This window comes from Ailuropoda melanoleuca, chromosome 18 (genome assembly GCF_002007445.2).
Source record: "Ailuropoda melanoleuca isolate Jingjing chromosome 18, ASM200744v2, whole genome shotgun sequence".
In the NCBI taxonomy this organism is placed as follows: Eukaryota; Metazoa; Chordata; class Mammalia; order Carnivora; family Ursidae; genus Ailuropoda; species Ailuropoda melanoleuca.
The window spans coordinates 19708869-19727994 of NC_048235.1; the positions used below are offsets into that span (position 1 = coordinate 19708869).

A 19126-nucleotide genomic window follows, 5' to 3' on the forward strand; every position below is an offset into this window, starting at 1 on the left:
GCCGTTGCCATGGATTGTTTTTTAACTATCCTAACAACTTTATTATATTTTCTCAAGACTCAAAACCCAGGCAGAACTTAGTCTTGGCCTGGCCTAACTCACAGCATGCACCCCAGTTATCAAGAAGCAGGGAGAGAGGACCCTGGAGCTTGCATGGTTGGGGAATCCTACCTCCTGAAAAGACACTCACAGCGGGGAATTTACCAAATATGGAAAGGGTCTCTAACGCCATTTTGTCAGGAGACAGTAGCGCACATGAATCATCATTATCAGATTTTCAGATTATACAATGTGTCAAAGAAGGATTAATTGTTCTGATTCAAACGGAATCCTTTACCTTCTGCTAAAGCAGTTACCTGCTCTTAGCCTTTGTTTCCTCAGTTCTAAACTGGGATGATATTCTGTCCAGAATGTAAAGTCATTGTAAAGAAGGAAATGAGATAAACTGTGTAAAAGTTGTTTCGTTTTTGTTTTTGTTTTTTTCCATTCAAAAAAAGTATTAAGGGATGCCTGCATGGCTCAGTCAGTTAAGCGTCCAACTCTTGATTTCTGCTCAGGTCATGATCTCAGGATCATGAGATCCAGCCTAGCATTGGGCTCCCGCTGGGCATGGAACCTGCTTGAAATTCTCTCTCTCCCCTTCCCTCTGCCCCTCTCCCCCTGCCCCCCCCCCAAATGTATGAAAGGCCTATTATGTGTGAGACAAAAACGCAAAAAAAAAAAAAATAGTAAAAATTTATGCCCTAAACAATGTATAAATGTGAGATATTATTATCAACACTTTAAAGATGTATTGAGAATATGCATGCCCTTATTTATCATTCTGTTTAAAAAATAGGACAAATAGATGAAAAGTCAAATGATGGATAAATGAAATTTAGGAGAACAGAAAGTTAATATGGAAGTATACCCCCTACTAACACTCCTCTTCTGAAATATATTCCTTCTCCCAATCCAACCATGCAATTTTTGTGAGAGACAGTCTTACAAAATCCACCTCTAAACAAAAGTACAATTGTCTGGTAATAAGCTCCCCACCAATCCTAACCAATCAGAGCTCATTCTTGAAGCCTTCAAACCTAGAACCATTTATAAAATACAGTCCTTGGTCAGAAGCAATATTGCATGGTATACATCAGTGGGTTTGGGTTTGTTTTTTAAGATTTATTTATTTATTTGAGAGAGCATGAGTTTGGGGGGGGGGGTTGCAGAAGGAGAAGCAGACTCCCTGCCGAACAGGGAGCCCAACGCGGGGCTAGATCCCAGGATCCTGAGATCATGACCTGAGCTGAAGGCAGACGCTTAACCGACTGAACCGCCCAGGTGCCCCTACATCAGTGGTGAATGAGGGTGTCAGTGTATCTGCTGACTGTGGTGCTGGGAGAAGTACTGAAAGCAGGAGAGGCAACTCCACATTCTGAACAAGTGTTTATCCTGGTGAGATCGGACATTCCTCCCTGGAAGAGGTCCAGTGTGATCAAGGTGCCATCAGATGACTGGTTGGGCCATATCAGGATGTTTCAGTGTTTGCATCTGCTGTTGACAAATCAAAAACTCAGTAGCAGGAGTATCTGGATCAGCCGTGTTGAGAGAAAGCCCATGTTGTTCAGCCTATGAATCACCTCCATCCCTGTTGCAACATTACTTCGTATATATAGTAGCTGGAGGATAAAACTGACTTCCACCAGAGAAAGTCATCTTGGCAACCAGATTATTGGACAGCCATGGTGGATGCCTTCTAGTGGACATTTACATGGGAAATGAATGTTTTCATGCCCTTGCCTATTCTGAAAATGTAATTCCCATGTCATTCCCCCTGAAATAATCACTTTGCAACATTAATATTTGATTGTGCCCTGATCTCACTAGTTCTCCCAGGGGTGCAGTATGGCTTTTGGATTACTGTCCTGGTGGGAAGGGAGAAGTTTCTATGGCTTCTATTTGACCCTTTCCACCAAGAGAGTTTTTACTCCATAAATCAAGAAGTAAATGTGAATTCTGCCAATTGTTAAATATATTTTCAATACACATTTTGTGTCTGGGGAAATAGCCACAGGATGGGTCTGTGGTCCCATATGATCAATGATGAGATGGACTTGGGCCAGGATAGTCCATAAGCACACAAAATGGCATGAGTTCTGAGCCTCTCTTTAACAAGCTTCTGTAAGTCACCTTAGTATATTGCCTCAGAATGCGCTGGAGATGGCGTCAAGGAGGCTCATGATATAGCTGTTATTAACTGAATTGTGTCCTCCCAAAATTCAAATATTGAAGCCCTCACCCCTAGTACCTAAGAATGTGACTTTTTTGGAGATAGGGCCTTGAAAGAGGTGATGAGGGTAAAATGAGGCCTTAATCCAATATGACTAGTATCCTTAGAAGAAGAGGAAATTTGAACACACAAAGAGATATCAGGGGAGTGTGAGCACAGAAGAGTGACCATGTGAAAAAGAACCAAAATGAGAGAGACTTCAGGAGAAATCAAACCTTGATCACCTTATCCCAGTGGGATTACCAACACCTTGATCTTGGACTTCAGCCTCCAGAACTGTGAGAAGTAAATTTCTATTGTTTAAGCCATCCGGTGTGGTGCTTTGTTATGGCAGCCCTGGCAAACTAACACAGTCCTGTATTCATTCTCTGCTGCTGGAATAACAAACACAAACTTAGTGGCTTAAAAGAACACAAATGGATTTTCGTACAGTTCTATAGGTTGGATGTCCAAAATGGATCTTACTGGGCTAAAACCACATCATCAGCAGGGCTGCATTACTTTCTGGATACTCTAGGGGAAAATCTATGCCCTTGCCTTTTTTAGTTGCTAGAGGGCACCCCAGTCTTTAGCCTGAGACCTTCTGCCTCCATTATCAAAGCCTGCAACCCTGCATGTCACTGGCCATTCTTCCATGGACACATCACTTGCTCTGATTTTCTTCTTCTGTTTCCCTTCTCTACTTTGAAGGATCCTGGTTATCACACTAGACCTACTCAGATAATCCAGAGTCATCTCCCTATTTGAATGTCAGCTGCTCAGCAACTTTAATTCCATGTGCAACCTTAATTCCCCTTTACCCTATAATAGAACATTGTCCTGGGAATTAGGGTGTGGATATCTATCCGGGGAGAGGTCATTATTCTGCCTACCACAAGTCCTATGACCAAGTTTCTGGGTTGTTCCCGAAAGGGCCCATCATTTAAAAAGTAGTGGACTTTTGTTAACTTGCTGTTCAGGAACTAGGTAAGACATTAAAATCCCCACAGTAATGAGAGCCAGCTTTCTGCCTACCAGACTAAGAGGTTTTCTGCTTATATAGGTCATGTAGCTCCTTATGAGGCCACCCAACATTCCTAGACAATCGGTATTTATTTCATGTCTAGACAATTAATATGAGGACAGAACTCTCTTTTCTTTCACAAATCTCCTGCTGGGCTGCCCATCTGCCAAACCTCATCAGAAGCCCAAGGTCAAGGAAGTCATTGGTTTTCCTACAGGAAGTTCAGCCTCTTGGGGAAAATAGAAGGGTGGAGCAAGGTGGGAAGTGGATCTGCAATAGTAAATGCGAAAAATGCAAGCCCACCCTCTCTCACATCGAGTCCATTATCAAGTCCCATTACATTTGCCTTTTAGTATATCTCTTATCTCCTCCTCCCCATTACCACTGACGCCAGCCCCGTCCAAGCTGCAACCAACTTCCCCTGCACTTTTGCAATAACTTTCTAATTTTACTTGCCCTCAGTTGAACTTCCACCGCCAATTTATTCTCCACGTTGCAAAGGTAACTTTCAAAATCCAAATGTCTCTCATTCGTCCCACTGCAAAATGAATGTCTTTCCACTGCTCTGAAGATAAAGGAAAACTCCGCAACCCACTGGCGTCCTACCTACCTCTCAGCCTTATCTGGACCTTGTTTACCACCGTTTGCTTTTTTTACCCCAGCCGCATTGGCCTTGCTTCGGTCTTTGGGGCTTTGATGTTCTCCCTCTTCTTCTTGTCTCCCTCAGGCATTTGAATGCACTTTTTCCACCCAGGATGTTTTTTCTTTCTTTCTCTTCAGCAATTCAGCTCTCACTCCTTAGGTGTTGTTTTCTGAGTTCCTGGGCTAAGTAGATATGCATTATTGCTGTTAGCCTCACTACACATCACCACCTCCCCATTTTTAGCCTTTTCTGTGCCCCAGAGGAGATGCCAGAAAATGCATTGCTCAAAATCACCTTTCCGGAAAGTCTCCTGGTTAGAGTCTATGGTGCTCAAGGCATGTGGAAGGCAAAAGACAAATGAAGAGCTCTTTGTTCTCTGATAGTATTTCTGTCATTGAAAAGGTTTCACTCTGAGAAGAAGAGGATATGGAACAGGGGAAATTGTTATACAGTAAATCTCCACCTTGCTACAATTCCCTGGGCTATGGTACAAGTCCTGTTCTCTTTTTGAGCACCCAGGCTGCCATCTCATAATTCCAGGAGACTTTTGGGTAAGAATTCGCTTAATGAATTTTGCTCAGGCTTCAGTTAATTGAGACTTTTGCCAATTTTAAGCTTATTTAAACCACATGAGTCTGCCACTTTAATTCTGAAGCCACACTTCCCTAAACTCAGGGCAGTGTGCATTCGTGTTTTTAAAATATCACTTAAAAATGAGCTCACATTTACTTTTCTTTCCTAACTGGTATTTTCGTGTCATTCAGACATGAATCACGAGGAAAGGGTGAATTGTTAATGTTGCTTTGGGGAGACAGCTGAGCTTGCAAGGAAATTAGTCACTCGTGTGTTGTGCACGCTCTACCCTTCCACTTCCCTAACTGCCCAAGGACTGCGTGACTTTTAGGGCCAGGCATGCACTTTCTTGCTTTTTAGCCTGTCTTTTAATTTTGTGTTTAAAGTTAGAGATGATAGATCAGGTAATAGGAACTGAGGTTAATAGGCCTGTTAGTGTGAGCTTTTATGATGACCTGGCTAGGAATTGGGTTGTGCTTAATATTTGCTGTATCTATAACTGTCTGAGGCGGAAAATCCCTCTACTCGCCTTGTTTTTGTCTCCTCAGCTACCTTTGGTTTCCCTACAAACTTCCCTTAAAAAGAACCTTGAAGCTCTTTGAGCCCTAATTCACTATTACCACTCTGGAGCCCTGTGTCTGGGGTGGTAAGGTATTCAGGAAGGGAAGTGTTCCATAATCCATGACTAAATCCCAGGGCCTCCCCCAGGACTGTGCTCCTCACACAGGTTCCTTAGCTCCTCCGCCTTCTCCAACTCCTGGAAGGGAAGGAAGCTGGAGTTGGGTGATTACCCTCCAGCCTGCCCAGGTGAGATAAGGCTCTCCAGTGAAGCCTTTATTGTGGAGAATGCTCTGGGTGTGTGAGTGAAGCCTTTATTGTGGAGAATGCTCTAGGTGTGTTTAAAAACCGTTACTTTTCCCCTCCCTCTGCCTGAGGCACCAGGAGAGTGCCCTTGGCTCTTCCCTATAAAAACCTGGTAGGGTTACTGGAGGTAAAGCCCAGAAAAGTGTGAGGGTTCCTTGGGGCTGTAGCCCTAGGAGTCTCTGACAGTAGTCCTCACTAAACCTCCAGCAGTTTGTCAAAATTGCCAGTTCAGTGTCCTCACTAGTTTGTGGCTCCAGCAGCTTCTGCTCCAGGTAAGCTGATCTCAGCTGTGTTCCTGTGTACTTACCTCTCTAAAATGCGGGTGGCCCTTTGCCCCAAGAGCTCAGTTCTCTGATGGCTCCATGAAAAGTCACTGGTTTTCAGTGTGTCCAGCTTTTTTCTTTTATCTTTCTTGTTTTTTTGGGTTTTTGTTTTGTTTTGTTTTCAGATGTTAGGTTTTTGTTCTGTTTTGTTTTCAGCTTTTTTCTTGGCATTGGGACATGAACGATGACTCCCAAGCTCTTCAGACGTCGAGGCTGGACCTAGAAGCCTTTCACACACTTTCTTTTAAAACTTAAGTGTGGTAAAGTGCATTGTTTCTCAGAGGAAAGTGATCATATTGGTCCCTCCACCTCACTGACTGTAGATACATTATTTTATTACAATTTTATGTTACAACAGAAACATAAAATTAGATCTGAAGTCTATGGAATTTATGGAATTTAGATCTACAGTTCATACCCAACTTTGAAATACAATGCATTCATAAATTAAATTAAACATCCTGCAAAAATATTAAAACTTTAATCAACAATATCACTTAAAGATTGTGTGGTTGAACAAAAATGATTTTATTTATTTGAGAGAATGAGAGCACACAAGCAGGGGTGGGGGAAGAGGGGCAGAGGGAGAAACAGACTCCCCACTGAGCAGAGACACTCCCCCCCCATGTGGGGCTCAGTCCCAGGACCCTGAGATCATGACCTGAGCCAAAGGCAGAAGCTTAACGGACTGAGGTACCCAGGCACCCTAGAATGCAATTTTTCAACATCAGTTTTGACGAAGTAGATCTTTAAATGCATTATATTCACATGGAGAAATGTGTCCATTACAACATTATGAAAACTTGTATTTAAATCACTGCTTTGGGTTCAGAATATAAAAAAATGTTATCTTTGCAAATTTATCACATAAGTTATAAGTATAAGGTATAGCTTACCTTATAACTTATGACCTGTTGCAATTATATATATATAAAAGTACCTCTTAATGAGAGTAAAATACATCTTTTTTTTTTTTTTTTAGTTCAGCAAACATACCTCTGCAATGAGCCTCTTGAAACTGAAGTCAGTTTTTCCAGGCCGTTTTTCTCTCTTAGTGTAAAATTTTATTAGCACATTGACATAATGTTATATAGCCTTCACGCTAGACACATACATTCATAAGCAACCTAAATGAAGCCATTGGAATCCCAGGGCAGTAACTGATAGTAAAGCCACTATTTAGATGCTCTGGTATGTACCCATGTTTTGGTTTGTTCTCCAAGACCCCTGAGAATATATACACTGATCTCAGACTGAGAAAAAAAATGTGCCTTTCACCTGGTTTTGAAATCAGACTTAACTGGGTTTGAGTACCAGCTCTAATGACTCACAGTCCTATGATCTTGACCAGTTTACTTAATATGTCTAAGGCTCACTTTCTTCATTGTGAAGATGACCTAACAAAGTTGCTGTGAAATCGAATGGAATGATGAATATAAAGCCCCAACTCCTTGACGTTCCTTGTGTTCTTTAGATTAATCATCAGCTTGACCTGAATATTTTTCACCGAGTTCTCTGGTAAGGTATCTTCCATATAGTAAGACCTAATAGCTAATACTATTGGTAGGTAGTATAATATTAAAATATACATATATATAGTTGACTTTTGAACAACATGGGGTTTAGGGGTACTGACTTTCCAAAACCCCCCCATATACACACACACTTGAAGATCTACATAAAAATTTTGACTCCCCAATCTTAATAGTTTACTGTTGAGTGGGAGTCTTAACAATAATGTTAACAGTGGATTAACACATATTTTGTGTGTTATGTGTATTATATTCTATACTCTTGCAATAAAGTAAGCTAGAACAAAGAAAATATTAAAATCATAAGGAAGAAAATTTATGATACCATATTGTATTTATTGAAAAAAATCCATGTATGAGGATACCTGTTTTGTTCAAATCCATTTTGTTCAAGGGTCATCTGTAATGTGTGTTATGTGCGTGTGTATACAAATACACGAAGATAGTGTGGCTGAGGATTGTGGAAGTAATCAAAGGGAAGTGGTTTGCATTGTGGAAGTAAAAATACATACATGCAATATTACAGAGACATCCTAGAAATATAGTCTACTTTGACAGAAATAAATCTCATTAGAGAGAATTTTGGAAAGTTGATATCTTAGCTTGTTATTCCCAGAGTCTGACTTTTCTAATCACATAGTGTTGACAGGGGCACATAAATTTAAGAGTATACGAAGGGGTTCTTAAACTGCAAATTTTTTAAGATGCCAAAAGGACCATATTCTATAATATGTTGTATTTACAAATGATTATGAAGGAAATAGAGTGAGTTCTGATGTGTGTCTCCAGTTCCTCTTCACTAAGAATTTGGTGATAAATTTAAACTAATGTGGTTAAGGAGTAGCTTAAGAGCCTTCATGCTGATTCAGTCTGCACCCACGTCTGTGATTCTAACTTCTTGTCTAGAGCTGTCTGGCTAAATGGTCCTGCTGCTTGCTTAAATGCCTCTGTTACTGTTACTGTTAGCCTTTAAGAACTGCTGTATGATACTGTTAATTTCTGTCTCCCAAACACTGTGTGCATTATTCCTGCACCTGCAATCTTTCCACCAGGCCTATTGTCTTCTGAGATAATGTTCTGTGGTGTTCATGGATATCATGGCAAGACGGTTTTGGCGGTCTCTTTGCAGGAAGTATGATCCTTCCCTGTCTGGAGTACCATGAAGTTTCTGTGAAACATCAACACACTCCCCAAGAGGAATTAGATCTAAAAATTAGTTCATTAACGTAATGTATGTTTTGTGTGTGTGTCCTATTGGAATTTGAATGTGATTAAATGAGATGCAGAGTGCAAATTCTGACAAGGTGGTAGAAGGTGAAAACTTTCTTTCCTCGAAGCCCATGCCTGAGACCTCTTTCCTTCACTACACTCCTGGGGAAATCAACAAATTGTTACATGCTCAGAAGACATCTAAAAATAATGTTAATATCAATACAGATAGAGCTGGGAAGCGAGCATAATCAGATTATCACTTTTACTTAGGTATCCATATCCTTCCCTCCTGTGTTTTGTGTTTGAAGCTAGAGATGAGGGATTGAGTCTTCTCTCATTGTAGAATATGAAAGAAGGTAATTAGAATTAATAGAAGATAAAGAGATTAAACAAAAATAATAGAAAATGAGAATGTTACAGAAGGCATATGGGTTTATAAAAAGGGAAAAATTAATCTACTGCACATCATGGATCCTGTACAATAACCCTTGTTTCTTTTTCACTTTACTTCTCTTTTCTTTTGTAATGTCCTAAATGGGAAGAGGAATGAGTTATCTTACAAATTTAGATTTTGCAAACTTGTGCACTGATGAGAGTACTATTAAAATGCATTGTTAAGAAAAATTTTCAGCACACAAATGTGTCATTTCCTTTCTTCATGGACCAGATGCTGAAATACTATGTGATAAAGATTTTAGGTCTCAACTGTAAAGAGAGGGAAGTGGATAAATCAGTGCTGCTGTCTTTAGGACAAACGGTAAAATAAGTTTATTTTAGTGTTTTTCCAAAATTGCTTCTATTGATTATATGTGTCTACTCTGTGCCTGTGTGTGCGTGCATGTGTGTGTGTGATAGGTGAGATGTATAGACATGTATGTATATATGTATAAACATATATACATGCATATGTTTCTATATATATATAAGCAATAATTTTTGGTAGAATTTTTTTATCCTATCATTAATAATTTGGTCTGGTTGTTTCAATGATAAACAAAAGAGATTTCTGCTAGGTTTTCTGTGAGTGAAAAAATGTATGTATGTGCATGAATATATATGAAATATACTAAATACTTCTTAAGTTAAATGAGCAAGAAATTTTTGGCATATAGTTGTCCATATTTAAAAAAAATTATTGACCTTATTCAAAATATGATTGAGGCTATTTTAATTAGTCTAATTTTCTTGCTTGTCATATAATATCTATTATTACCTGTATTTGCTTATATAACAAATATTGGTTGAATATTTCCTATAAGCACTTTGCTGAACTAGACATAGGGAAGGGATCAGAAAAATAGAATATAGTATATCTTGAGGAAGTTCATGATCTAAGGCAAATAGGCATAATATAATTTGAGCACGCTAAGTAGTTGTAAGAGTGCTGTAGATAACTACTATGGGAATGTAGGAGAGGCCAATGTTACTTAGGGGGAAAGGATTTGAGGAGGTCTGCATGGAGATGTATAAATTTAGGTTCATCTTGAAGAATGGGTGAGATTTACACAGCATAAAATGGGGGTTAGCGTTCTCATTGGCCATGTGAGAACCGTGATAGAAGAGTCACAGAACTGAGATTGTAAATGTTCCATGCAGTATTTAGGAGCTCATATTCTGCAAGTACAGTGCCTATATTTAAATCCAAGCCTCCCTACTTCCTAGTTGTGTAACCTTAGCTACTTACTTAAACATTCTGGGTCTTAGTTTCCTAACCTTGTAGAATGGAGAAAATACTGCTGTATGCCTCATGGAGTCTGTGAGGGTAAAAAGAAGAAAAGTCCATATTTAAAAAAATGGTACTTTTATAATTATTTACTGATGGTTACCTGTGTACTAGGCAATTTATAAAAAAATTATTTTAAATTTTCATAATAATTCTTAAACTGATACTATAATCCTATTTTACATATATAAAGGAAGTGCAGTCAAATAAATTCAAACATTTGCTAGAGGTCACAGAGCTAGGAAATGGCACAACCGGTTTTCAGACCTAGACTTCCAATTCAAGGATGAATTCACTACCAAGGATGAGTGTGAGTGGTATGAGGCACAGTATGGATATTTCCATTCTCACCTTAATCCCTTTTATGGATATATCCCGTAAGTATAGAGTTTTTTGTTTTACAAATACATTAATTCTATTCTTATTCCTATATATTTTTGACTATTCATAAAAAATCAGAGTTTTTAAATAATAAGAAAGGTAACAACAGAGTTCTTATTTACCCCAAATCTTAAAGATGAAATTAAAGGTTTGATGATAAATCTGACTGGGAACCATCTTAGAAGAAAGAATGTACATTAAATATATATTACGTATAAAGACTTTATTCATATCTATATAAAGGAAGTTCCACTAGGGCTGTATAAGCAATTGACATGAATAAACAAAAACCTAAGAAAAATAAATATATAATAATAAGTAATTACATGAAATATCTCTTCCACACTAATAATAAATAAGACAAAAGCCACTTGGAAATATCATTTAACTCCTATCAAAATCTAAATGACCCTAAAATAAACATTATTACTGTATAATGGTAAATTTGGTTTAAAACTGCCATACTCTCTGTGTATGGAATCTTTGTAAATTTGTATGATCTTTTTAAAGAGTAGTCAGGCAGCAGATACCAGGAAGTTTAAGATAGTTTTTCTTTTACCTGGTAGTTCAACATATAATGAATTATCCTAAATAAACATTTAAAATAAAAAAAACTAAATTAGGAAAATATTTATAACATCATTATCTATATTGGTAAAACATTACCCTCCAAAAGAAAACAGAAAAATTTCTTAAAAATTACATTATAGAAAAATGACTACATAAATTAGATACATTTGATACATTATTATCTGGCTCATCCGTTTAAATTTGAGAAAAAATAATTTGAAGTATAAAAATACTGATATGATTTTAAGGGAACTATATAGGACCAGAGGGTAATACACACTGTGGTATCAACTATGTAACATAGATACATACATACAAAGACTCAAATTTCATGTGAAAAATGAAGGTATTTTTTCTTATGTAAAGGTGATGGGATGACAGGAATTTTTTCTATTGAAATAGGTGTAGTTGACATACAACATGATATTGGTTTCTGGTACACAATATGGTGATTCAGCATTTATGGGATTACTGTGATAAGTCTAGTTACCATCTATCATCATACAAAATTGTTACAATATTGACTATACTCCCGTGCTGTACTTTACATCTCTAGTGACTGATTTATTTTATACTGTAAGTTTATACCTCTTAATCCCATTCACCTGTTTTGCCTACCCCCCTATTCCCTTCCCCTTTGGCAGCTACTGGCTTGTTCTCTGTATTTATGAGTCTGTTTCTCTCTTGTTTTGCTTGTTTATTTGTTTTATGAAATTGTGGTGTTTGTCTTTCTCTGTCTGACTTATTTCACTTTCCGTAATACCCTCTAGTTCCATCCTGTGTTGCCACAAATGGTAATACTCCATTATTTTTTATGGCTGAGTAATACTCCATTATACATTTTATTATATATATATCTGTCTTAAAGAAGTGCATCTTCTTTATCCATTTATCTATTGATTGACACTTAGGTTGCTTCCATCTCTCTGGTATTGTAAATAATAATACAGTGAGCAAAGTTAAATACCCAGAAGTGGAAATGCTGGATCATATGATATTTCTATTTTTAATTTTTTGAGGAACTTCCATACTGCTTTCCACAATGCTTGAACCAATTTACACTCCACCAGTGGTGCACAAGCGTTCCCTTTACTCCATATCCTTGCCAACACGTGTTATTTCTTTTCATGTCTTTCTAATACTAGTCATCCTAACAAGTATGAGGTGATATCTCACTGTGGTTTTGATTTGTATTTTCCTAATAATTAGTGATGTTGAGATTGTTTTCATGTGTCTGTGCCGATCTGAATGTCTTCTTTGGGAAAATGTTTATTCAGTCCCCCTGCCCATTTTTTTTTTTAATCCAACTGTTTTTTGTTTTTGTTTGTGTGTGTGTGTGTGTGTGTGTTTTGGTGTTGAGTTGTATGACTTCTTTATATACTTTGAATATTAATCCCTTGTCAGATATTATGATTTGCAAATATCTTCTACCATCCGACCCAACTTATCTTTCATATTGTTGTAATATTTTTATATAAAAACAAAAACTGAAGGGTATGTTTCCAAACAGGTTAACACTGAAACACTTTCATTATGGTTTTCCTGTTGTAGCTTCTGTAAACTTTTCACCCACTTTATAAAAAGCTGATATTGCAGATATGTGTTTCACTTCTCATGAGAACATGTTCTTAATAGATTATACAAACTCAAAAGATTTCACAATCCTTTTTCCATGCATTGACATTTGGTAGGAATTGTAACTAAATGTGAGGCTACTTTTTCTCTTTGAAAATGACATTTAAAGACACATTTGAATTGTTTGAATTGTTCACTGGCTGCTAACAAAACTTTTGCATGTGTATGTTCTCTAACAGGACTAAAAAAAATTTACAATGATAATAATCAGTGTAAAGAACTAAAGTAATCTGGTAAGTCTAATAAATTACTTGAGGTAAAGTGAGAACATTGGGGATGAAATTTTTTGTTTCAGTTTATTGATGCACAATTCAGAGAAAAACCTTTTATTTCACGATGTATAACAAAAGGACTTTGGAAAGTTCCACATGAGTGACATATGAACTTTTCTTGAGGCATAACCTCAAATAGGAGAACTAATCATCTTACAAAAAATAATTGTCTTTCATTTTTTTAAATTTTTTTTTAAGATAAAGCATCTTTTTTTTTTTTAAGATTTTATTTATTTATTTGACAGAGATAGAGACAGCCAGCGAGAGAGGGAACACAAGCAGGGGGAGTGGGAGAGGAAGAAGCAGGCTCATAGCATAGGAGCCTGATGTGGGGCTCGATCCCATAACGCCGGGATCACGCCCTGAGCCAAAGGCAGACGCTTAACCGCTGTGCCACCCAGGCGCCCCGTCTTTCATTTATTTATGTAATTTCTTAGAATGCATTTGTGTATGTGAGTAGCACCTTCTAAGTGCCAGGAACTTTCTGCTTATTGAAACAAAGAGAGAAGAACTCCTGAATCCTGGATCTAACTGGGGTGAAAGGGGACAGATAATAGACAAGATAAATAAGGGAATAGTATTTCATGTTAGTTGGTGATCAGTCTGGGGGGAATAAATCCAACCAGGAAGGAGAAGAGGAAGTGAAAGAGATAGGTTATACTTTTAAGTCTGATGCTCAAGAAAGGTCTGAAACAGTGAGGTTTAGTCAGGACCTGAGTGAGATGGGAAGGTGTTCATGAGTTTTGAGCCGAGGAGTGACATGACCAGTAAGTGAGCTATTAAAACAGTCCAGGTGAGCAAGACCCTGGGACTTGGAGAAGGATGGTTGTAGCAGAGGTGATGAGACGCAGTCAGTTTCTCCAGAGGGTTTGAAAACAAAGATGTGATGACAGAAGGATGAGAGAAGTCGGAGGGTACAAGGAAGACCCCTAGGTTGGGACCATACTAGAAATCAAAGTAGTGATGTTATTAGGAAGTTGTATATACAGGTCTGCAGAGGTGTGGGCAGGAGATAAAGATGGGATGGGTTGGGAGATGAGGAATTAGCAGGGGAAAATAAAATTCCCCTCAAGGTACTATCATAGTGCAATCTTCAGTCCCTTCTCAGCAGAAAAGCATGACCATGCCCAGATTTCTGGTATACAACTCAATGCCGTTCATTTTTATACATTTACTACTTCTGGACCTTTCAGGTCTGCTTCTGCCTCCACCGTACAACTAAAACAGCTCAAATTCCACGGGGCAGGTTACGAATGTCCTTGTACATCTTTCCTTTCCATGACCCTGGCTTGTTTTTCTATCGCGGTGTCAAAGGTTCATTCTTACCTTTAGTACTGGCTCTTCTTCCTCTTCTTGCCCAGTCAATACGTTGGTTGTCAAGTTTCTGTCCCTCATATTTTTTTCCTGAAAAATATTTTCTATTGTGATCTTTTTTTTTGTCCTATTCTTTGTTAAAGTGTTACGTTTTTGTGCTGGTCCATCAGTTCTTTTAATTTCCTCCTCTTTCTTAATGCCCTTGGAGTCTCCCCTTAATTGCCAGCCCTGTGCTATTATTAACCAAGATGTGTTCCTGGGGTAGATAAAATATGGGCTGAAATCCAAAAATTGAGGTAGAGGGGAAAGAAAGTTTCCAGGGAAGTCAGGAGTTGCTTTGCAGTCAGATGTGGGTCATGTGGGTGACAGTAATCTAGAATAAAGCGCTGGCTTCTGGTTTGGGTGATGACGCTTTGCTACCACCTCTGTATTACCGATATATAGCCATATATATGTCTGACTGCATCATGTTTGCCCCACTACACAATAAACAGAAGATAATAATTAATAAATGATTATAACAACAATTGGCTAATACAAATGGGTGATGTGCAAACATCAAAAATTCTGGAAAAAGAAAAGTTAGGTCAGTGTGGAAAATACACCATTGTAACTAGTTGTAATATTTTAAAAATCTGATTTTGCGACTTGAGATCTGAGCTGGAGTAAATACTGCTGTATGCCTCATGGAGTCTGTGAGGGTAAAAAGAAAAGTCTGTATTTAAAAAAATGGTACTTAAAAATAATTATTTACTGATGGTTACCTGTGTACTAGGCAATTTATAAAAATTATTTTAAATTTTCATAATAATTCTTAAACTGATACTATAATCCTATTTTACATATATAAAGGAAGTGCAGTCAAATGAATTCAAACATTTGCTAGAGGTCACAGAGCTAGGAAATGGCACAACCGGTATTCAGACCTAGACTTCCAATTCAAGGATGAATTCACTACCAAGGATGAGCCTCAGTGGTATGAGGCACAGTATGGATATTTCCATTCTCACCTTAATCCCTTTTATGGATATATTCCGTAAGTATAGAGTTATTGGTATCTGCAGTATGCAGATCATATCCCAAGCCATAGAAGTAGATGAGATTCTCAGAAAGAGGATGGTGTCTAAGAACAAAAGAAAATAACAACAGAAGATATCAGCAGTCTTATGATAGCACCATCTATGATTAACCTAAGCAGGTTTTTAAAAACATTTTTCTGGAAAAGTGTTTACTTGTGTTTCATACAGTTCATGGTTCACCAGCCTCTGTTATACTTCGCCCCAGAAAACAAACAAGACTTCCCCTGGTGTACCAAAGTAGCCAGAAGGGAATGTTTTTCATTCATCATTCCACTCAACAGATTTTAGTGTTCATCTCCCTTCCAGCCCTCTGTACCTCTCGGGTTTTATATAGGCCAGATATGGTCAGTTAGGCTAGTCCACTTGTAGACGTTTATCAGAGGGTTTTCTTTTTCAAAGTTTTATAAATCTACCCAAAGAAACTATAGTTTGAAATCCGATAACTTGCACCATGTTTTCATCTGCATAAACCCATAAAAGACAGATCAAAGCTTAGAGACCTAAAGAGGAACAAAATGGAGCCTCATCTCTAGCTCGGGGTGAAAGGGAAATAAGTAAAATATTTAATGGACAGTGTATATTTTATCACTAGGAATATAAACCAGGTCACTACTGCCAAAGCAAAGAATAATTTTTTACTTAATTTGTATAGGTATTTCCTCAATATCATATTTTGGGTAGGTTGTGGAAGCCAGGTAAGTTTATGGAATCAGAAAAATAAAAGCAGCAGTTGATAAGTAGAATGCCCCCAGCTACGTGCTTTTCTGGCCTCGTCGGGGGCCCTCTGCCCCAAGCTGCTGTTTCTGTGGTGCTGATCCACTCTAGTCCCCGTGCTGCCCATGCCCTCCTGCCCTTTAATAGATTTTCCGTCCCTGGGATAGTCTTCTCATCCTAATTCTTGCTCGCTTTTCAAAACTTTGATAAAGGCGTCATCATCTGTTCTGTGTTCCCACCTTGACCACCCCCTTGCTCAAAGAATTAATCACTCCCTTTTGGACTATGTGATTTGCACACATATATATGTATATGAATATATATATATACAAAAGTAGTGATATATATATATCTCACTATATATATATCACTATATATATATATCTCAGTATATATATATGTATATATACTATCAGATGATTATAAAGATTTTACTCTTCCATATGCATGCCTAAGATCTTTGGGGGTTGTGAATATTCTGTGCACACTGATCTTGGCATACTAGTGACTTGCTCAGTACTTGATATAATGACACACAATAGGAACTTGTTGGACTGACCTACATGAAGGGATAGGTATTTCTATCTTGAAGTCATTGATTGGAAATATACCATCTATTTTTTGTTTGTTTGTTTTCATGGTGAAGCATCTAGCATTCTAGAGCCATCTTAAACAAAAAGTAGAATTCTTTCTTTCTCCCAAAACTCCTTTAACCCTGTGGCTTATTAAAGGAAACAAACTGTGGGTTGCTGGAGGGAGGGGGTGGGGGGATGGGGTAACTGGCTGTGGACACTAAGGAGGGAATATGATGTAATGATCACTGGGTATTATATAAGACTGAAGAATCACCAAACTCTGCCTTTGAAACTAGTAGTACATTATATGTTAATTAATTGAATTTAAAGAAAAAAAATCACAAATTTATTTGAAAGAACATGTGGAGCTTCTAAACAAGTATATGGAAGAAAATAACGTTCATCCTGCTTTATTGAGGCCAAGATTAGATCAGTAGGTTATCATTCTGGATTTGCCACTTCTTTCCTCTTTAAAATAATGAAATGTTTAAGTTTTCTGTAAGAAGCATCCATATAGACTTTAGTTGTCATTTATGTATCCATAAACACACAGGGAATCATTTGAGAGATGTCTCCAAAGACAATTTGGGGAATCTGTATTGTTGCTGAGGTTCATGAAGATTTTTTTTTCATGAAAACAAATCTTCATTAAAAACATGTTAACAATCAGATTGTTCAAGGCAAATACTGCAGAGAGAGAAATAAAGCTCCCAGCCGCCTATCCACATTGGGGATTTATGTTGAAGAATGGTTCTCAAAGAGAAATAAGTATTTGGAAATGTGTGAGGATAAAGTTATTGGATTTCTTTTTTTTTTCCTTTTTCTTTTTCTTTTTCTTTTCCTTTTTCTCTTTCTTTCTTCTTTCTTTCTTTCTTTCTTTCTTTCTTTCTTTGGCCAGGGAAGCAGTAATATAAGGACTAGGGAACGTTATTGACACTTACAGGGTGGCAACCAGGGATGATACACATCCTCCACAACAAAGATAGTCTTCCCAAAAAACGAGTTGTCCGAACCCCGATGCTACCAATTCTCTCCTGAGAACTACAATGCCGTGTGGCCATAGCTAGCTGCTGACTGGACCTGATGAAGTCAAAGTGGGGACTAACAAGGAAAAAGCTAGAGTGAGTGGCAGTGTCTCAAGGGCATGACATAGTCACACAGTCCTAAGATTTGGTTCAGCTCAAGGAATCTATCAGAAAAGTAGAATATAGAATAGAAAGAAGAAGAATCAGAAGCACGTTTTTGGTCACCATATCTTCAAACATCCACCTTGTTTAAAAAACAAAAACAAAACTAATAATATGACTAATATCTTACCAAAAGAAAAAAAATCTAGTCCATTCATTATTAAGTATATTCTTTATTACAGGTTGCTTTAGGCTCTGCTAATTCAATGTTGAATGAAAACAAACATGGTCCATCCTCTTAGGTCGCTCGTCTAGAGAGATTTATCAGATTCAAAAGGTTTCATCCCTTTTACAAAAAAAACTATTCCCATCTAGAAGACTGAGTAATATAAGAGATCTTTCCATTTAAGTGAAAATGGAGTTATAATATCACAAATATTAGGACAAAAGCCATGGTCATGCCCAAGGAGAAGGGGCTAGTAAGTGGCCTGAAAGAAAAAGATTTCTGGTTAATAGCAGGTATATATAAACGTGTACTTTGTGAGCCCATTTAAAAAAAATTTTTTTATTTAAATTTTAGTTAGTTAACATACACTTAATACTGGTTTCAGGAGAAGAATTTAGTGATTGATCACTTACATACAACACCCAATGCTCATCACACATGCCCACCTTAATCCCCCTGACCCATCTAACCCATCCCCCAGCCACCTCCCTCCATCAACCCTCAGTTTGTTCTCATTAAGAGTCTCTTAAGGTCCCGCCCCCTTTCCCCCTTTCTATATGTGTAAGCCTTTTCTTTATAAACTGAGTTAAAAGATAAACAGCTTTGCTATATAGTCCCAGTTGCTTTGAAGTCTAGTTTTAAAATGGATTCAGCTAAGCTTTCTTGTCATCTCTGTTTTAAAAAGTATTTGTTTGTTTTGCTTGACAAGTAAAACTCTCGTCCAAATCAAATAATAGAATACATTAAAAAGGGAGAATAGGAGAGTCAGTCTCTGAATTACCCAGTTTGGTTTCCTTATGGTAAATTTTCCCCGATAATTGTTTATTTCTTTCACTTTGTCTCTGCCTAAGAAAAAAGGATGCAAGTCCTTTACCTTCCCCTTATGTCCCCTTTTCCCATGGTAGCCAAATCATTTAAGACAGTCCTTTGTCAGATCAACAGGATTTGTAGGACCTACAACCAGTCCACAAAATGATGTATATACAAAGATTGTCATTGCAAACTGCAAAATAAAGAATCAGCTTGTAGTTTTTAATATATATATATATATGTATATATATATATATATATATATATATATATATATA

The 19126-nt window shown here is 37.5% G+C and overlaps 1 protein-coding gene across 8 annotated transcripts in view; it reads left to right on the top strand.

Moving 5' to 3' along the window:
* The first annotated feature begins 9035 nt into the window (after window positions 1-9035).
* The window catches only part of MSR1 (macrophage scavenger receptor 1), a 76006-nt gene continuing 65915 nt past the window's right edge, over window positions 9036-19126 (top strand). For 4 of the 8 annotated variants that reach the window (XM_034647483.1, XM_034647486.1, XM_034647485.1 and 1 more), the window contains exon 1: window positions 10433-10522. In XM_034647483.1, the coding sequence (XP_034503374.1) occupies window positions 10450-10522 (73 nt within the window). In that variant the 5' untranslated portion in view covers window positions 10433-10449. Of the gene's footprint in view, window positions 9180-10427; window positions 10523-19126 lie in introns of those variants that run through there. The other 4 variants (XM_002928609.4, XM_011236450.3, XM_034647484.1 and 1 more) reach the window with 3 other exon arrangements.